Genomic DNA, 17,571 nt, shown 5'->3' with positions numbered 1-17,571 from the left:
CGTGTATTCGCAAATATACAACAACCTTTGGCTTAAAATTGTGGTAAAAGAAGCGAAAAGGTCAAAATTGATTCCTTTAAGCGATATCGATTCTTATCGATTGCTTAGAAACGGTTGCTATCGATTTTCGGAAACAAATTCGAGCTATACGTATCTAGCTGATTTAATTTGTATCCAATATGTATCCACATATTTTTTCAAAAATATTTCGTTTCGACTTGATCTTAAAATTTGCATTTGATTGAGTGCAAGTATAAAACGTTTTATTAAATCACATGTGAGAGCTGTATTTTCAAGCTTAGCTAAATCCTTAAGATTTATCCAAATACCAATCCCAACTACTCGCTGCAACAGCATTTGCAGCAGTAACAAAAAGACTCACCAGGATGAAGATATAGAAAACGAGAGGAGGGGGCAAATCGAAGCGCGGCATTAAAAAGATATAGAGTTCGTTTACGGCATAATGCTGGAAGATGTTGATGTCAAAGCAGCGGTGGCAGGCGGTGGGCGGTTGACTGGTGTCACAGTGGGCGTGGTGCTTCAAAGTGTAATTTAATTAAGAGCCCCACCAAATGGCGACACTAAATATGCGCCACACATAAAAGAAATGGCAGAAACAAAAATCAGTTTCACTAGACGGCGCCAAGGGAGTAGCGCGTCTCTGCGAAAGCGTGGGGCCAGAGTACTAAGGACTAAAAAGGACAAAGGACATTCACTGCAGCACAGCCAGCGCCACTTAATGAGTTGTTTGGCGACGTGCGGGGCGTGCAGTAGGGGTAGGGGCTAGGGAAAACAGACTGTGTGTAAAAAAAAAAATAGAAACGGACTCAAATGCATTTTTATGTTTAACTTTATGTCTTCAGTGTGAAATGCTGAAAGTGTAATTGGCCGACTCGAGTACTTGGTAAATTTGCATAGCACCCATTTGGAATAGTTATGTTTAAGTGGCATAAATACCAAATGGTTAATCCTCATGTTAAACTAGCTAGCAAAGCGAAGCACAAATTAATATTTACAATAAAAGTACATTTGAGCAGAGAGAACAAATTTGTCTCGAGCTAAATTACCCAATTAAAATATTCTTTTTTATATTAGTATTTAAGGGATGACTGAAAATTGGAATGAAAGAGAATTTGCGAGTTTTAATCTACAAATAGGTTCAGCTCTAAAGTATACTATAAAAGGCACAGCTCGAGCATAAACTGATATATGGCATATTCCGATCGGATAATGTGCTCCGATTTTTGTCTTTTAAGATATCTCTTTTATAACGTTATAAATTAGCCTAGTTTTCGTATTTTGCTTGAAAATATCACTCAGAATGTATGGAGCATCAACTCATGTAAGGCACACTCAGATCGGATCCTGTGCTCCGTTTTTTTTGTGTTTTTACAACCGAACCACATAAACTTGCAACAACGACAAATAGCAGTTCATTTACACTACCACGTGGCAGCCAGACCCTAATCCCTTTTGCCGCTCACTCACCTCGATACATTGGAAACTCGCCATCGCTGTGACTGTGACAGAGCATTATCGGAGAACGGCAACGCGAGGCGGCGACCATGATGCCCGTCTTATGGTGTCCGGCAACAGACAGTTTGGTGGCCGTCAAGTGGGCGGTGGACGCTGACGATGAGGAGCTGCTGCTCGCCGTGACCACGTTTGTGGGCAACGGATTAGACGCTTTTAGCTGTGCTGCAGACAAAGCGTTGCCAGCAGCTCCGCTGGCTGGCGTCATGGTGGCACAAACGGAATAGGAGCGCGCCACATGGCTCAAGGTGCGACGCCGTATAGTTGCGGCTGCTATTGTTGTTGTTGCGGCATTCGCACGATAATGATGCTGCGGTGTCGAGTACTGGTAATGGTGGCCCGACTGTTGCTGTTGCTGCAACTGTTGATAGGCGGCGGGTGCACCGCCTAGCGACAAATGATGCTGCAGCGGCGGATGCGGATGCGGATGAGCATGAGCTGCCGCGTATGAATTATGCGTAGGCGGATGCTGTTGCTGCTGCTGCTGCTGTTGGTGTTGGTGTTGGTGTTGTTGAAAGGGCGGATGCGAGTGTTGATGCTGCAGCAGTTGTCGTTGTTGCTGCTGCTGTTGCACGGCGGCCATTTGGAATTGCTGCTGCAGCTGCTGCAACAGATCATGCTGCAGTTGCTCATTGCTCTTGCCTGCCGGTGTCTCTTGGGCTTGGGTCTGCTTTTGCTTCTCCCAGGGTCCGTTGCTGTCGCCGCCGTAATCCAGCTTGAAGACGTTTCACTAACACTCGCGAACACTCACAGACTGGGCCTAGCTCATCGATGGCAGGTTTCTTGCACTAATTAAGGCGCCGCACGTCGCCAGCCAAATGGGGCAACATTAAAACGCGCTCGCGTCTGCCAACAGCTGATGCATTCGGCCAGGATTGTCACTTATTTATGGATCGCTCGCTTGCTCGTGTGTGTGTGTGTGAGGATAACTATGTCGGTCATACAACAGGACCTACTTGAAAACTTTCATCAAATAGCAGCACACGCGAGCACTTACGCACACACATACATATAAACATATATAAACACACAAACACACACACACAAAAACTGTGGCTTTATCAAGGAGACAACGCGTTTACGCTCACATTAACCGACAACTCGACCAGTTACGTTGGGCTTAAGTACAACGACTGATTGCACGAAGCTTTGTTATCCTGTGCAAAAGCTGCCAGCGCAGACAAAAGCACAGTCAACCTGGAGAGCCAGAGGCTGCAGCAAAGAGAGCCAGAGCCAGAGAGAGAGAGAGAGCGAGTGAGAGCGAGAGCGCACGCTGGCAAAAAGCACAAAACTGGACCAACAGCAGCCTGTGTGTGTGTGTGTGTGTGTGTGTGTGTGGGAGAGAGAGCCTGGTCTGTTTATGAACATTCTTTGCATGCAACGAGCGTATGTTTTGCCAACTCTTCCACTTTGTTTACCGTAAAAGCGTACACGAAAAAAGAAAAGTAAGACAACCGACAACACGACAGCTATGAAAAGTGTGGCACAGTTCAAGGCGCAACACAGTGGGGCAATATCGCACAGAACTAATCAATCGTAAAATCGACAATTTTTTTTTACAACTAGATTCCGTTTTAATGCATAACGCCCTTCTATGCGATTTTCATACAATTTTGCACTTGAATGATTAATAAAAAAATATGTTTTCGAGTTTTTTTTTTAATTTCTCACTCTCTTTCGCTCCCTGGCTTTCTCCTACAGATTCTCTTTTCACTTTGTTTTTTTATAGTACTCTCTCTCTCTCTCTCTCTCTCTCCCTCTCTCTCACACACTCACTCTGTCTATCTCTCTCTCTCTCTCTCGCTCTGTCTAGCTCTCCCTCTTACGAAATCTTTCCTTCCATTTTTTAACTCGCTTGCTTACTCCCATTTATATTTGTATCATTTACTCTGCAATTTCTCTAGCTTCACACATGATATTTATTACTTTCTCTATATATTGTCTTCTTGCTCGCTTTATTTTTATTACTTTCCCTCAATTTCTAATCTTCGCCCACTGTTCTCTCTGTCTTTTACGCCATCACATTATGACGCTTACTAAAATAACAGTGCAGCCAGCAACAATTTTGTTCAAGAGAATCGCATAGAGGGGCGATATTTGACAGAATCTCTTGTACTAATTAATTCTTTGTAGCTAAAAATCAAACTCGAAACATCGTTAAAAGAAACAAAACCATTTAGTCCAACCGCTTTTTCAAAACCCAAACAAAATATCTCAATTGACTATAGATAAGATAAAACTGTGCGTCATGCTTCATAAATTTCGCAATGTTATCAAAAACTTCCAGAAAAAGTAATCTTCAAATACATTTAATTACGAATATATGTTACCAGTGTATGGTGCTAGTCAATTGATGCCATATTCACCCATTCCCGAACCACTGAGTGAGCCATTCAAGCACGAAACACAACATTCTGAGCGCTGGGTTCATTCACCCAAACCAAGGCACAACGTGAAGCCCCAGTCAGGCAGCGTAAACAGCTGCTCCTGGGGCCAGGACCCAAACAGATTTCAAGAGCAGCTGCAAAGCTCTCAAAAGCTTTTTTTCCCACCAAGAGATGCACGGAGCGGGCCGAGAACAAAAGCGTAACCCAAAAGAAAACCTGGTTTCTGTGTGTGTTTTTTTTTCTTTCGTATTTTTTTACGAATACGCAACGTCGCAGTCGTAATTTATTTATGTATTTGTCACTGGGTCTTTTGATAAAGTTGTTGCCAGATAATTTCGATGGTGCCCACAGGAGGCGGAGCACAAGAAGATGGGGCCTGGCTCGCCCCACTGATAAGGACGCCAAGAAAGTCGATATCATAATACAAACACATAACAGGCGCACAAAAATGCACAGCAAGCAGCCCAGCATCAAATGGTATGTTAACCATATCAGCATTGGCCCTGGAATGGCACGGGAGCGTGGGGTGGGTGGTTGGTCTGGTGACGCCCGCTGGTAGGTCGCAGCTCTTTGCGTGGGTTGTTGGGTTTGCCGTGCGCAAACGAAAAAAAAAAGAAGAGAAGAACAAACTGCTGAAAGTGTACTTATGTGTGTGTGTGTGTGTGTGTGTGTGTGGGGGTTCTGTTGCTTGTTTCGATTTCTGCAGTGCTGTGTTTAAGGGTCGACTACTTTAGGGGCGTTCCATAGAGTTTTGGGCAACAAGTTGCATTTGCACTTACCGCTTATATCACGATCATAGAGGTAACTGCTGGCGCTGCTCTTAATGCTGATGCAGTCCAATGGCGTTGGCTCGAAAATGTTGTACGAATCGCAGGAATTAGCGCCGGGCGTGGTGGGCGCCTCACCAGCTGTCAAATAGAAAATTTTGAGCAACAAAAGAAACAAAATTGACCGACTAAAATATACCCAATACATAGCCTTTAATTTCAATGACTTAAACTTTTTCTTATTTATCTTATTGCATAAATAACAGACTTATTGAAAAATGATCAAAGCACAGTCTTAGCCTTAAGAGCTACGTATGCTTATATCATATATCTTATAAGGAACGCTCACTTAGTTTAGTTTAGTTTCTTAAGAATCACCCGGACTTCCGTTGCAAATTAAAAAAAGTTTTAACATCGCCCTACTATGCGATTCTCACAAATTCAAGCTGGCAAGTTTATTGCGCTCAAACTTAACCAATTTAACCAATTCAAATATCATTCACTTGTTATATACGAAAAGCTCTTGATTAATTCAGATATAACCCGTTTTAGACCGTTCTAAATAAGACGCACAAGAGTAGATATTATTTAAAAGCTTGAGTATTTAGTACTTAAAGCTTAAAGCATATGTACCAATACTTTCGGCCTTCACATATAATTTTAAAAGAAACAGTGTTGAATATGGTCTAAATTAATGGGGACGACGGTCTTTGAACTGTTTTTTATAGTTGCAAAGCTTCCAATTCACATTTGCCAATATGTTAAGCTGATTCTTGTTCAGATGCTTAAAGATTTCATCGTACACTTCGCTGGGCAATCCGAGCAGCGACGGATGCGGATGTAGATCTAAGGCCAAAAGTTGCTGGGCGCGCATCGGCTGAAAGAGATTTTGGCGCAGCTGTAACGAGAGCTCGTCCAGCTTGCAAAAGCGCTGATAAATCGGCTCTAGCTGCACATTGAGCACAAAACGTCCAATGGACAGACAAGTGCTAAAGCCACGCTCCTTCGACGGCGCCACCGGGCTAAGTGTTACCACCATCAGATCGCCCAGCACAATGGCAATGAGACTTGACTGTAGCGCAGTCATCAGGGGCGGCTCCTGCGCGCTTTTGCTGTCCAGCAAGGTGCGTAAGAGCATACGAAACGCCGTGTCCTCGAATTCCCTGGTGTAGTGTGTCGGCAGATGGCTAAGCAGACGCACATTAAAGAGATGAAAACAACCAACCGCCGGCACTGGCTTCAGCAGTGAACGCTTCTCCAAATAGCTTTGATTCTCCACAAATCCCGACTCCAATGCGACCAAATAGATGAGCAGCATTAACAGCTCGGCGGCAGATAACTTGCGATGGCCAAACTGGCTAAGCATTTCGCGTAGATGCAGTGGCACCGCATCCGGCGTGGCGTTCTCTAGGCATAGCGGTTCCTTCTCCTTTTCCTGCTCCGCTTGGACTTTTGTTTCGGACGCCGCTGTAATGAGGCAAGGTTTGGCAATGAGAACACCATGTGCATGTTGTTGTTGATGTTGTTGTTGTTGTTGTTGTTGGGGTTGTTCTTGCATCGGTGTTGTGTGTATGTTGTTAGTTGACGAATGCGGTGGATTTTGAGAGTCTATGAGAATCACAGAGATTAGTTAACATGTGCAACAAACATGTATAGCATAAATAAACCAACCTGCGGTGCGTGTGTGTGTGTCATGCGTTACCAAATTGGAATCTACGTGCATTTAATTAATTTATATATTTTTTTTTCTGAATTTTTTTTTTAATGCATTAAAATTGTATACACTACAAATAAACACAAAACTCAAAGGTGCTAATTTGTACAAAAATTGAGCGCGTGTCGTGACACGAACAAAAAAAAAACAAAACCAACACGACGTGTGCGCGATCCAAACAAAAGCCGTTTACTTACAACAAATATATACATAAATAAATAAACTATTACTTATCAAAGTTAAGCAATTTTACAGCTTAACAGAATCGTGTTTGTTTATTTCCCATCAAAAATTGTTACACAACACTAAAAGAGAATAACTCAAGAAACAAACTCGAACGAATGCACAAAGCGTGAGCGCGAAATATTAAAAAAAAAAAAAATAAAAACAATAAACAAAAGTTTGCCAAAAAAAACTAAAATAAATTGTGTGCAAACATAAGCAACACACAGCAGTGAATATATTATATATATATTAATTACACAAGAAAACTTAATTTTCGTACTTCTTTTTTTTTTTTTTTTAATTTTTGCTTTGTGTGCATATTTGTCATCATAAATTTTATGGCCTTATTAGTCAGCGACATAACATAAACTAAACCAAATGACATACAAACTAATCATTAATATTAATAAATTAAACTATTTTGTAGCGATAATATTGTTTGTTTATGTATTTTAATTAACAATAACCAGCTAGAGGCGCTTACTAACCTGTTGATGCATCGGCAGCGGCTGACGGCGCATTTGACGATGACGCAGCCTTTTCCGCTGCTGCTGCTGCTGGCGCTGCTGCGCCGGCGTCGGTGTCGGCGGCGTCAGTCTTTTTCGTTGTTGAATCGGGCATTATACGTTATGTGCGTATTAATTTCGTGTGCATTACGTTGTTTTTTAATAAATTTTGCTCAAATAATTTGAAAATCATTTGACTAAGACTTAAACGCGTTCTGCGTTCCCAACACACACGTTCACAAATTTCCAACAATGACAAGTGCACTTTGCAGATGCACTTAATTCGCGGCGAGTTACTTTAAACAATTACTTGGCACTGTTGCGCGGGGCGCCCGCACGAGTTTGTCATGTTTTTTACGAATGCTTTTGTTATAAATAATGCGACACAATAATACACCGAAAAAGTTAAGTCTTTAAAGTCCACTTGTCTTATTGAAACTATCGATACTATCGATTAATGTGCCCAGCTATCGAATAGAACAGCTGATCAGTGCTGCCAGCTGCCGCACAAAAGAAGTAGCCGTATCGGAAGTTAAAAATGTTGCTAAAATAAATTAAATTAGCTTTTTAAGCTAATTTTAAAATTAAGTAAATAATTATTTGTCACTTGGAAGCTAAAGATATTTAAATTAGTTCAAAGATCCACCGTTTCCGGCTGACGATCTCTAAAATAGTACAATTTGGTTAGAAAGTAGCAAAACTGCAGCTGATATGTAAATAATAAAGAAACAAATAATTGTCAAGCACTAATGTTGGATGGTTTACATATTTAGTTAGTTAAGCGCATGCATTTTGTATGTTATTCAATCTAATGCGTATTTGCACAGCATACAAGTTTATCTTGCTGCGCACAGCATACTAGCCTTAAATACTTATCGCACACTCGCGATGCGCTCATCTCTAATTGCCGGCAAAAAACTTTGTATAGCAATTGCATTGGCATGACTTCCATTGAGGAAAATGAAATGTTTATGGTTAAGCAGGCGCAAAGCGTGCGCAAAAGTGATCCCAGCGCGGCCAAGGCATGGATATTAACTGCCAAGACGCTCTATCCGAATGCATTCAATGTGCAATACGAGGCCTACCTGCTGGAGCGCGACAGCAAGAACAGCGAGGAGGCGGCCAAGTGTTTCAGTGTCATGTGGGTGGCAGCCAAAATCAGTAAAGAAATCACTATAGTATTAAATAAACACAATTTTACAGCGCCAGCAACTTTACCAATCAGCATGCAGAGCTGTGGCAGGAGGTTAACGCTCTGACCAATGCGCTGCGCAACGAGACGGAAAACACGCCGGAGCAGGAGTTCTATGTGAAGATGTACAAGCATCTGACGCCGGAGGTGCAGCACAATATATTTGTGCACACGATCAGCAATTGTGGCGATAATTTACAGCAGTGCATACACAGTTATATACTTATGTTCAACAAGTTCCCCAAAACGGCGGCAACGCATGCGCCCCGTTTGCTGGAGATGCTTGCCGAGGGCATGAAAGCCGATCCGGATGTGTATCAGCGCATGCTGGTGGAGGAGGTGCTGCCTTTGATACAGAACAAGCCGCCAGAGCTAAATCCGCTGCTGGCCTGCCGCCTGTACACCAACTCCCTGGAGTATTATCTGCGCCAGATCATGGACGATGAGAAGTGCGACACAACGGAGGCATGGAAAAACATATTCAAGGTGCTCATGCTCTGCGGCCAAATGATGGGCTGGGAGGCCTTTCTGCCCTTCAGCAAGCAGGTCAATCAGAATGTCTATTGGGATAAATTGGTGAAAATTCTGCGCAGCAGTCCAGCTGGCAGCTCCCAGGTGCTGTTCTATGCCACCACGCTGTTTATCTACTCGCTCCACGGCTACATACGTAAGCTGCGCATAGAAGATGCCGATGTCAATCATGTGCTTGTGGAGGGCTTTATTGACTGGACGCCGGATGGTGGCGAAGTGCAGAGCATGGACTGGACGCCGGATGGCGGCGAAGTGCAGAGCATGGAGCCGCCGAAATTTTCGGCAACCACAGCAATAAGTCAAGAGCTATCCGAAGCCTTTCTCCATGCCGCGCGCTGCTGGCAACTGCTCAACACAGAACAGTTCCAGCGCGATTTTAGTCAACTGATGCTGGCGCTGCCGCTGGCGCCATGGATATCGCGCTTCCTCTTTGATCTGGCCATTTACTTCGGACATCGCGATGAGGCCAACAAGCTGATGGCCGACATGACCGCTCAGAGCACCCTGGTGCAAAGCCTGCAAATACTAAGCTTGAATCTAATGCAGGGCAGCATGACGGTGAGTGAATCCTCTAGAGAATCTAGAGATTAGGGTTTTTCACTCTCCAAACTTTTGCAGCTTCAGGGCTTCCAGTGCATACTGAAGATACTCGCGGAGCTGCCCGCCACCAGTGGCCAGCTATTGGAGAACATCAGCCTGAAGAGCCACAGGCACATGATCTTTCTGCCGCTCACCAAAATAGCGCTCATCCAGTATTGCACACGCGCCATAACCAGTCGCCTGAGCCGCATGCTTTTCGAGCCCAACTGCTCGGATCGGCTGTTGGCCGATCTGTTGGCACTGCTGCAGCTGAGCCCCGACAAGGATGTGCTGCTGAAGCAACACATCTTCAATCTGATCACGCAACGCAAATCCTTCAATCTGCACATTCTGTCCAACTATATCATTGCAACGGATATCATCGAGGAGCTGGCCTTCATATGGAACTCGCAACAGCAGGACGATGCCAATTTTGAGCTAACCGGCTCGCCCACCGGTAGCAGCAGCAGCGGTGCAACTGGCGCCACAAACGCCGCAGGCGCTGCACAGCCACGACGCATTGGCACACGCGGCGCCGACAAGGGCGCCCGCGATGAGTTCAAGTCTTTGATACGCCAGCAAATTGCGCGCTGCAACGAAAATGTGCCCAATCTGGTCGCCAATTTCATCACACAAGAGCAACTGACGCTGGCCCAGCACATCTTTGGCATTGCGCCGCCCGTCGAAACAATTGTCATCAAGTGAAGCGAATCTTGCTTGCACTGAAACAAACATATCTCGAAGCTTTTCATGTATTGTAAATATAAATGTTAAGATAGATCGATATATTTATAAATTTAATTGAAATCTAAAGTATGCTAGATATATGTAATCTGCGAAAATCAATTTTATTTTAATTGTCTAGAAATATTTATAATTTTTGTGCCTCTCAAGCCGAAAGTCTGAGGCTTAAGCAAAATTCTTATATCATGACATATTTTCTTTTACGTATCTATAAAAACTTAAATCGCCTGGATTTGAGCAAAAATTAAACAAATATAAGTGCTCTAGGCGAAAGTAGCCGACTAGGGGATACCCTGGAGATAACAATTGTTTTCAAATTTGAGAATAGTTTCCAGTTGAAAACTTGATTATGTTTTATTTACAACATTAAACAATTTAAAAGTTATAACAAATGTGAGATGTTTCTTTAATCCTATACAAAATAGGAAATTTATATAGTTCTAGAGATTCTTGTGCAAGACAAAGACTTAAAATATAATTCGATTTGCCCTACTTAAGGTACCATTTTGAGGATAATAAACATTTAAGAACAAATTAACAAATACAACAGTTTAATTTTGAACATTTTGCACTTTGCTTTCATGGGTTACATAACAGTTATATAGTTATTAATATATAAATTGTTGCTAATAGCCTCTCGCTAGCGTTATGCAGAACATTTACGGACAATAATACAAAGTAAATACGATGACTACTAACAAATTTGGTTGTTAATTTAGTTTTATATCACATAAATTTAATAAAATGCTATCAATTATGTTTTGCTTGTTGTCAGGGTATTAGCTGATGGTGATGCTGTTCCAGATGGATTCCTGGCCGCAATCGGCACATCCTTTGAATTGGACGCAACATCGATGGGCAGATCGATGCCAAAATCATGCTTCATATAGGACATAAGCACATTATAGACTGCCGTGCAGACATTGACAAAGGCGACACGGTATTTGGTGTCCAGATAGCGAAAATTGATATATTGCGCCGCCGGCCACGTTAGCCAGTCCATCAGATAGATATATGGAAATTTGGCTAACAACTCCTTGTGTGTCGCCTGCAGCGTTTGGCCCTCCAGATAGCAGACCGTATAGAAGAATATCAGTATGCAGGCGGGCGACATGAACAGCTGATCGATCAGTATCTTATTGACGATATTCCGAAATGAACGATGCGGCATCACGCGATCCATCCAATTATAGACGAAATGATGCAGCGGTCCCTGCAGTGCGCCAGCGACGAACATGCGATAGATACGCTCGCCATCATAACGATCCTGATTGCGTAATCCGTGACGGTATTCGTACTCCTGGGCGATGACATCGCCCACGGCCATCAGCAGGCCGGAGCCGAGCACATTGGTGACCAGCAGATATTTGCCAAACATTTTGCTCCACACCTGCTTGGACCAGCGCAACAGCATGAATGTGTTCGCCTGGCTGGCCTCGCCCTTGCCATGTGTCTGGCGCCTGGCAAGCATTCTGCCCATGCTGGTTACATTAGATCTAGTCGCGAGGCGGCTCTTTGTGAGCGTTGCGAATGTACGGCGTATGCATTGGTGTCTACTGCACTGCAACAGGGGCTGGTACAGGGCCGCTCCTCTGGCCGTCAGCTCAAGCATGCTGTTCTTTTCTGCAGTGTGCTCGGCACCTCGGCTGAGCAAAAATTCAAAAAATAACGTGCGTTCCGGACTACTGCCTAGTTTCTTTTTTTTTATTTTTTTTTTTGTTTTTTTATTTCACGTTACGAATTCGTGTTTGTTTTGCTTATCGGTTTGACATAACGGTGAACGGGTGGTTGTGGGTAACGGGCGACGTTTTTATCGGTGAGCATTAATGCGCGTTGCCAAGCAGACCTGAACAATTATCGATAAATTAAAAAACCGCAACATTTTTTATATTTAGTAACGTTATTAAATATAAAATTTAATTAATATTGCTATTGACAGTTCTCAACTAATCGAAATGTTTATAACGAGTTGAAAGAAAGTAGAAGTAGATATAATAAATACGTAAATCAAACAAATACAGCCAATTGCTGCAGCTTAGCTGCGATATATCGATTACTCTTAGCTATCGGTTGTCTGCGTGTCAGTTGTGCAGCCCTGGCAACGTCGGCGTCACTTTGCTCTTTGCTTTGCTCTTTAGTTCGCGTTATTTTTAGGCCGCCTAACACAACTTTTTTCACAACGCCAGCGCGCCAAATGTTTTTCTGGCTAAAATAGAAAAAATTCCATCAAAACACGCAAGTTTCCGCTTATAAAACACAACTCACACGCAGCGCTATCAAAATTTTAAGGTTAGACACGTACGCCGCTTACAAAACTCTCAATAAAAACAACAAAAATTATGAAATTTACATAAAAAAAAAAGGTTGACAGCGTCTAATTAATTCTTTTGTTATCTGTTTTAGTTAACAACAAGCAAAAGCGTAGCCATTATGCGGCTACTATACGTCTTCGCACTGATACTGGCCGTGCGGCTGGCATCGGTTTTTGTGGTCAAGACCTACTACGTGCCGGATGAGTACTGGCAGAGTCTGGAGGTGGCTCACAAGTTGACGTTCGGGTAAGCGACGGCCGGGGGTCCAGTCTAGAGTTGGGCGCGAGTGTGACACGTGCACGCATGACGCAACGCAAAGATCGGATTGGCTACGAGTCAAACTAAAAGGAATTTGCTAAAGAAAAGAATCTCTCCACAGCTATGGCTACCTCACCTGGGAATGGGTACGCGGCATACGCAGCTACGTTTATCCGCTAATAATAGCTGCCGTATATAAATTGCTGGCGCTGCTGCAGCTGGACAGCGCCCAGTTGTTGGTGCTGCTGCCACGCCTGCTGCAGGCCACGCTGTCTGCCTACTCGGATTATCGGTTTTACGTCTGGACTGGCAAACGAAAGTGGGCGCTCTTTTTGATACTCGTGCCCTGGTTCTGGTTCTACACGGGCTCACGCACGCTGGCCAACACGCTGGAGGCATCGCTGACCACAATTGCCCTCAGCTACTTTCCGTGGTATGGCGAGGGCACCGCCTACTTGTGGCCAGCGGCAATCTGTTGCTTTCTGCGGCCCACAGCGGCTGTTATCTGGCTGCCATTGGCTTTCTATCATCTGCGCAAGAGCCGCTTGTCTGTGCCGGAGCTGATCCTCAAGCGCTTTGTGCTCATTGGGTAAGTACGCGGAGCGGGAAGTTGTTGCCGAACCTATTAACAGCCTGTTTATTGTTTCAGTTTGCTGGTGGCCGGCGCCGGCATTGCCATAGATACCTACTGGCATGGTGAGCTGATTGTGACGCCGTGGGAGTTCCTCAAGTACAATGTGCTGCACAACATTGGCAGCTTCTATGGTTCGCATCCGTGGTATTGGTACTTCACTGTGGGTCTGCCCACAGTGCTGGGCATCAATACGCTGCCATTTATATTTGGCATCATGCAAACGGTGCGGCAGGGCAACAAGTTTCCGATTAGCAAACAGCTCTTGATTAGCATACTGGTAACATTGCTGGTGCTGAGCACGGTCGAGCATAAGGAGTTCCGTTTTGTGTCCTCGCTGTTGCCGTTGTGCCTGTACGTGTCGGCGGAGGCGTTGTCACGCTGGAGCTATCGCGCCTCACGAACTCAACTGTGGGCGGCCGCCTTGGTCATTCTGGTGGGTAATGTTGTGCCCGGTTGGTATCTGAGCACCGTGCACCAGAAGGGACCCATTGAACTGATGCCTAAGCTAAGGGAAATAGCTCAGGAATATCGCGACGAGCGCGAACAACGCGCCAATATACTCTTTCTCATGCCCTGCCACTCCACGCCCTATTACAGGTAAGCGTTGACACATCTTTGACAAATCTTATAAACCGCGTTATATTAATGCGAATATGCTTGCAGTCACATTCACGAGAATGTCACGATGCGCTTCCTAACCTGTGAGCCCAATCTGGAGCAGCGGGATAACTTTAAGGACGAGGCTGATCGCTTCTTTGATGCACCCATGCACTGGCTGCGCTCCCACATACCGGTGCATCCGCTGTCGGCGCTGCCCTCGCATCTGGTGCTATTCGATACGCTGGGCGACAAGATCAGCGAGTTTCTAGCCAACTACAAGCTGCTGCACAGCATTGAGCATGCCGAGGTAAACAAATTGGTTGACTCACAGGCGTTGCTGGACGAGTGGTCGTCAGCGTTGGGAACGCAACTGCCTAATGTCGCGTCTCTCTTGCAGTACGTGCAGTCGCGCACCGGTAAGAGCATCCTGGTCTATCAGCGTCTGCAGACGGGCGAGGAGAATGCATTTAATCGCCAGGAGTATCGGGAGCAAGAGCCTGATTTGCCGCAAACGAGTGAGAACCTGTTCAATTGAATATTGTATTTTTTGCTGGCATTTTATGTAGTTATTTGCAAATTTTCAAATTTCATTTTCTTTTAAGTTGTTTTGGTAAGACTTAATGCAACAGTTAGCCCTCCGTGAAAAGCAAACAAGTAACAAATTGAAATTATTAACTTTACGGCCTTAGGAACAGTTTTTAAAACGTTTTCGAAACAAGTTTTTTTTGTGAGTGAACGCGTTTTCTTTTTTTGTACTTTTGTGGTAGTTGATAATTTTCATTTTAACTCAATAGTTTTGTATTAGGCGAAAAGTGTCTAAAGTGAGGCAATATATTTAAGCGTAAAGTAATATAATAATTAGTGTCATTTTTTAAGTTCTTTGAAATAAAGGTTCAGTAAAATAAAAGAAAATTCTTTTTGTTTTAAATTTAAAAAAAAAAAAGATCGATACTTTTTACATTTGACATGCTCGAGCATGCGTGATCTTATATTAACATAAGTATATTTAATGAATATTATATATATACATTTTATAAATTTCTCTATTTTAGAAGCTAGTTCATGTGATAAACTGATAAAATATTAAAATAATACAACATATTAAATGATGCGGCGGCATCGATTGGCGATGCTTACGCACAGCGAAATGGAGATGTCACCATAACGATTATTATGTTCAGCGGCAGTAATCGATATATCGATGTGCTCGAGGCAATATATCGTGTTGAGGGTCAGTGCCGTCGCCGTCGTCTGCATTAATTAAACGCGTTTTAAACAATAAGCTAGTCAGTCCGAGCAATTGCACAGCTTCAACTCGCACAAGCGACAGCAACAGCAAAAAGCACACACACACACAAAATGGCTGCTTCAATGAGAGCGCTGCTAAAAGTGCGAGGTAAGTGAAAAAGAAGAGAAAAAAAAATCTATTGCGAAACAATTTCAAAACGATGTGTGTGCAAAATTATATAACCGGCAACGATTTGTGGCATGAAAAAACACAAACAGAATATGCGGCAACAAGTGGCAGCTACAACCATATTGGGTTTGGATTAATTGGAAAAAATTAAATGGATTCTCAGGCAAAACGACGTGGCTGCAGCTGCTGCGGCGGCGGGTGGGTGCATATGTGTATGTGTGTGTGTGCGTGTATGTGGAAAGAAGCAGAACTTGCTGGGGGAGTGGGCCATGTTCAAGGTTCACATGTGACCCGAAAACTAGAACAAACACAAAACAACATTTTGACAATGGACATTTTTCAACACTGCTCATTTTTTAACATTTGCATCTCTACTTCAGATGGCTTCGCTGCCAGCGTTCGCTGCGGCTCGCAGTACAACAAGACGCGTGCTAATCTCAAGCTGAACGGCGACTCCCGTGTCATCTGTCAGGGATTCACCGGCAAACAGGGCACCTTTCACAGCCAGCAGGCGCTGGAGTATGGCACCAAGCTGGTTGGCGGCATTTCGCCCAAAAAGGGCGGCACTCAGCATTTGGGCCTGCCGGTGTTTGCCTCCGTTGCGGAAGCGAAAAAGGCAACGGATCCACATGCCACGGTCATCTATGTGCCGCCACCAGGTGCCGCTGCTGCCATCATGGAGGCACTCGAAGCCGAAATTCCATTGATCGTTTGCATCACCGAGGGCGTGCCCCAGCACGATATGGTCAAGGTGAAGAGCGCCCTGGTTAGCCAGGACAAGTCGCGTCTGGTCGGACCCAATTGCCCCGGCATCATTGCACCCGAACAGGTTTGTAGCTGTTGCAGCTGTTGTGTGTTGCCTCAAGACAGCAGCTCGAGAGATAAGGCTGATAAGCGTTGGGTGCAAAGTTCAATCGACTAAAGTGATCGCGGGCTTGTTGTTTGTCATACCCTGTTCACAGTGTACCGAAGGGTAGATTGGATCGATTACTTGGATTATATGCTAATGAAGGTGCGCGAGCAAAGACCTCTTCAAAAAATTAGCTGTGCACCCTGCATAAATGTGAACAAATAGATTTCGACTCGGCCCAGCTGGTTCATCATAACGAGCGCACACTGTTTTATGCTGGCATTGTTTATTGGCGCTTATCTCTCGGACCCTGTGACGCTTGAATTTGTATCCACATATATATATAGAAATCTATATATATTTATTGATTAACCTGTTTAACCTCGGTTTGCAGTGCAAAATCGGCATTATGCCCGGCCATATACACAAGCGCGGCAAGATCGGCGTTGTGTCCCGCTCGGGCACGCTCACCTATGAGGCGGTGCATCAGACCACCGAGGTGGGTCTGGGCCAGACGCTGTGCGTGGGCATTGGCGGTGATCCGTTCAATGGCACCGATTTCATCGATTGCCTGGAGGTCTTCCTCAAGGATCCCGATACCAAGGGCATCATACTGATTGGCGAGATCGGCGGTGTGGCCGAGGAGAAGGCCGCCGACTACTTGACTGAGTTCAATACGGTAGCATCAAATGATATAACAAACCGAATCCAAAGCTAATCACATACGATCTCCTTCACACAGGGCATCAAGGCCAAGCCGGTGGTGTCGTTTATTGCTGGCATCTCGGCGCCACCCGGTCGTCGCATGGGTCATGCCGGCGCCATCATCTCTGGCGGCAAGGGCGGTGCCAACGATAAGATTGAGGCTCTCGAGAAGGCCGGCGTTATTGTGACCAGAAGTCCTGCCAAAATGGGCTACGAACTGTTCAAGGAAATGAAGCGTCTGGAGTTAGTTTAGAGTTAAACCAAAACCAAAATTGAACAAAGTGTGACAAAAGAAAATGCCGAGGTACCACAAGTACGACTCAGATGAAGGAATATGCAAAGCAGTAAAGATTATTAACTAAATTAAGCAAAAAGTGTCCGGAGAAGCGAAAACAAACAAATAACTAAATGAATTATGTCGAAATCCTAAATAAATTATTGTATAATTCGCCCAAATGTGAAGTGACTACGAACAGTATAAAAACCAACGATCTGAACGAACTGAGCTATGTATTCCATAAAAATAATCTAATTAACTGCCGTACCACCTTTATATATATATATATATATATATATATATAAAAGTTGAAGAAGTTTAAGAAAATGCACCGCGCACC

At 44.2% G+C, this 17,571-nt stretch overlaps 5 protein-coding genes across 9 annotated transcripts in view; 3 read left to right on the top strand and 2 right to left on the bottom strand.

Annotated features, from left to right (window-relative positions):
- The window catches only part of LOC6624298 (phosphatase and actin regulator 2), a 135,777-nt gene extending 128,202 nt beyond the window's left edge, over positions 1–7,575 (bottom strand). For 2 of the 4 annotated variants that reach the window (XM_032434853.2, XM_032434854.2), the window contains exon 1: positions 1,489–2,131. In XM_032434853.2, the coding sequence (XP_032290744.1) occupies positions 1,489–2,116 (628 nt within the window). In that variant the 5' untranslated portion in view covers positions 2,117–2,131. Of the gene's footprint in view, positions 1–1,488; positions 2,132–4,699; positions 4,829–7,114 lie in introns of those variants that run through there. The other 2 variants (XM_015175623.3, XM_015175628.3) reach the window with 2 other exon arrangements.
- Positions 7,576–8,015: 440 nt separating this feature from the next.
- Positions 8,016–10,570, top strand: IntS10 (integrator complex subunit 10). Its single transcript, XM_002046529.4, has 3 exons — positions 8,016–8,273; positions 8,336–9,413; positions 9,474–10,570. The coding sequence occupies exons 1-3, from the start codon at positions 8,074–8,076 to the stop codon at positions 10,137–10,139; spliced, it is 1,944 nt and encodes a 647-aa protein (XP_002046565.1). The 5' UTR covers positions 8,016–8,073; the 3' UTR covers positions 10,140–10,570.
- A 277-nt stretch (positions 10,571–10,847) lies between these two features.
- Positions 10,848–11,951, bottom strand: LOC6624693 (mpv17-like protein 2). The gene has a single exon (XM_002046528.4). It carries the CDS (start codon positions 11,788–11,790, stop codon positions 10,933–10,935), a length of 858 nt encoding a protein of 285 aa, XP_002046564.1. The 5' UTR covers positions 11,791–11,951; the 3' UTR covers positions 10,848–10,932.
- A 318-nt stretch (positions 11,952–12,269) lies between these two features.
- On the top strand, positions 12,270–14,894 carry PIG-B (phosphatidylinositol glycan anchor biosynthesis class B). 2 transcript variants are annotated; one of them, XM_002046527.4, is made up of 6 exons: positions 12,270–12,467; positions 12,582–12,736; positions 12,870–13,337; positions 13,398–13,979; positions 14,046–14,289; positions 14,380–14,894. In XM_002046527.4, the coding sequence occupies exons 2-6, from the start codon at positions 12,609–12,611 to the stop codon at positions 14,515–14,517; spliced, it is 1,560 nt and encodes a 519-aa protein (XP_002046563.1). In that variant the 5' UTR covers positions 12,270–12,467; positions 12,582–12,608; the 3' UTR covers positions 14,518–14,894. The 2 variants fall into 2 exon arrangements, with proteins under 2 accessions (XP_002046563.1, XP_015030905.1); XM_015175419.3 differs by having other exon boundaries at positions 14,046–14,894.
- A 321-nt stretch (positions 14,895–15,215) lies between these two features.
- Scsalpha1 (Succinyl-coenzyme A synthetase alpha subunit 1) lies at positions 15,216–17,455 on the top strand. The gene is made up of 4 exons (XM_002046526.4): positions 15,216–15,378; positions 15,780–16,228; positions 16,644–16,928; positions 16,992–17,455. Exons 1-4 carry the CDS (start codon positions 15,342–15,344, stop codon positions 17,205–17,207), a joined length of 987 nt encoding a protein of 328 aa, XP_002046562.1. The 5' UTR covers positions 15,216–15,341; the 3' UTR covers positions 17,208–17,455.
- Positions 17,456–17,571: the final 116 nt, after the last annotated feature.

This window comes from Drosophila virilis, chromosome 3 (genome assembly GCF_030788295.1).
Source record: "Drosophila virilis strain 15010-1051.87 chromosome 3, Dvir_AGI_RSII-ME, whole genome shotgun sequence".
In the NCBI taxonomy this organism is placed as follows: domain Eukaryota; kingdom Metazoa; phylum Arthropoda; class Insecta; order Diptera; family Drosophilidae; genus Drosophila; species Drosophila virilis.
The sequence above is the reverse complement of the archived record's forward strand: the minus strand, read 5'-3'. Positions and strand labels throughout refer to the sequence as shown.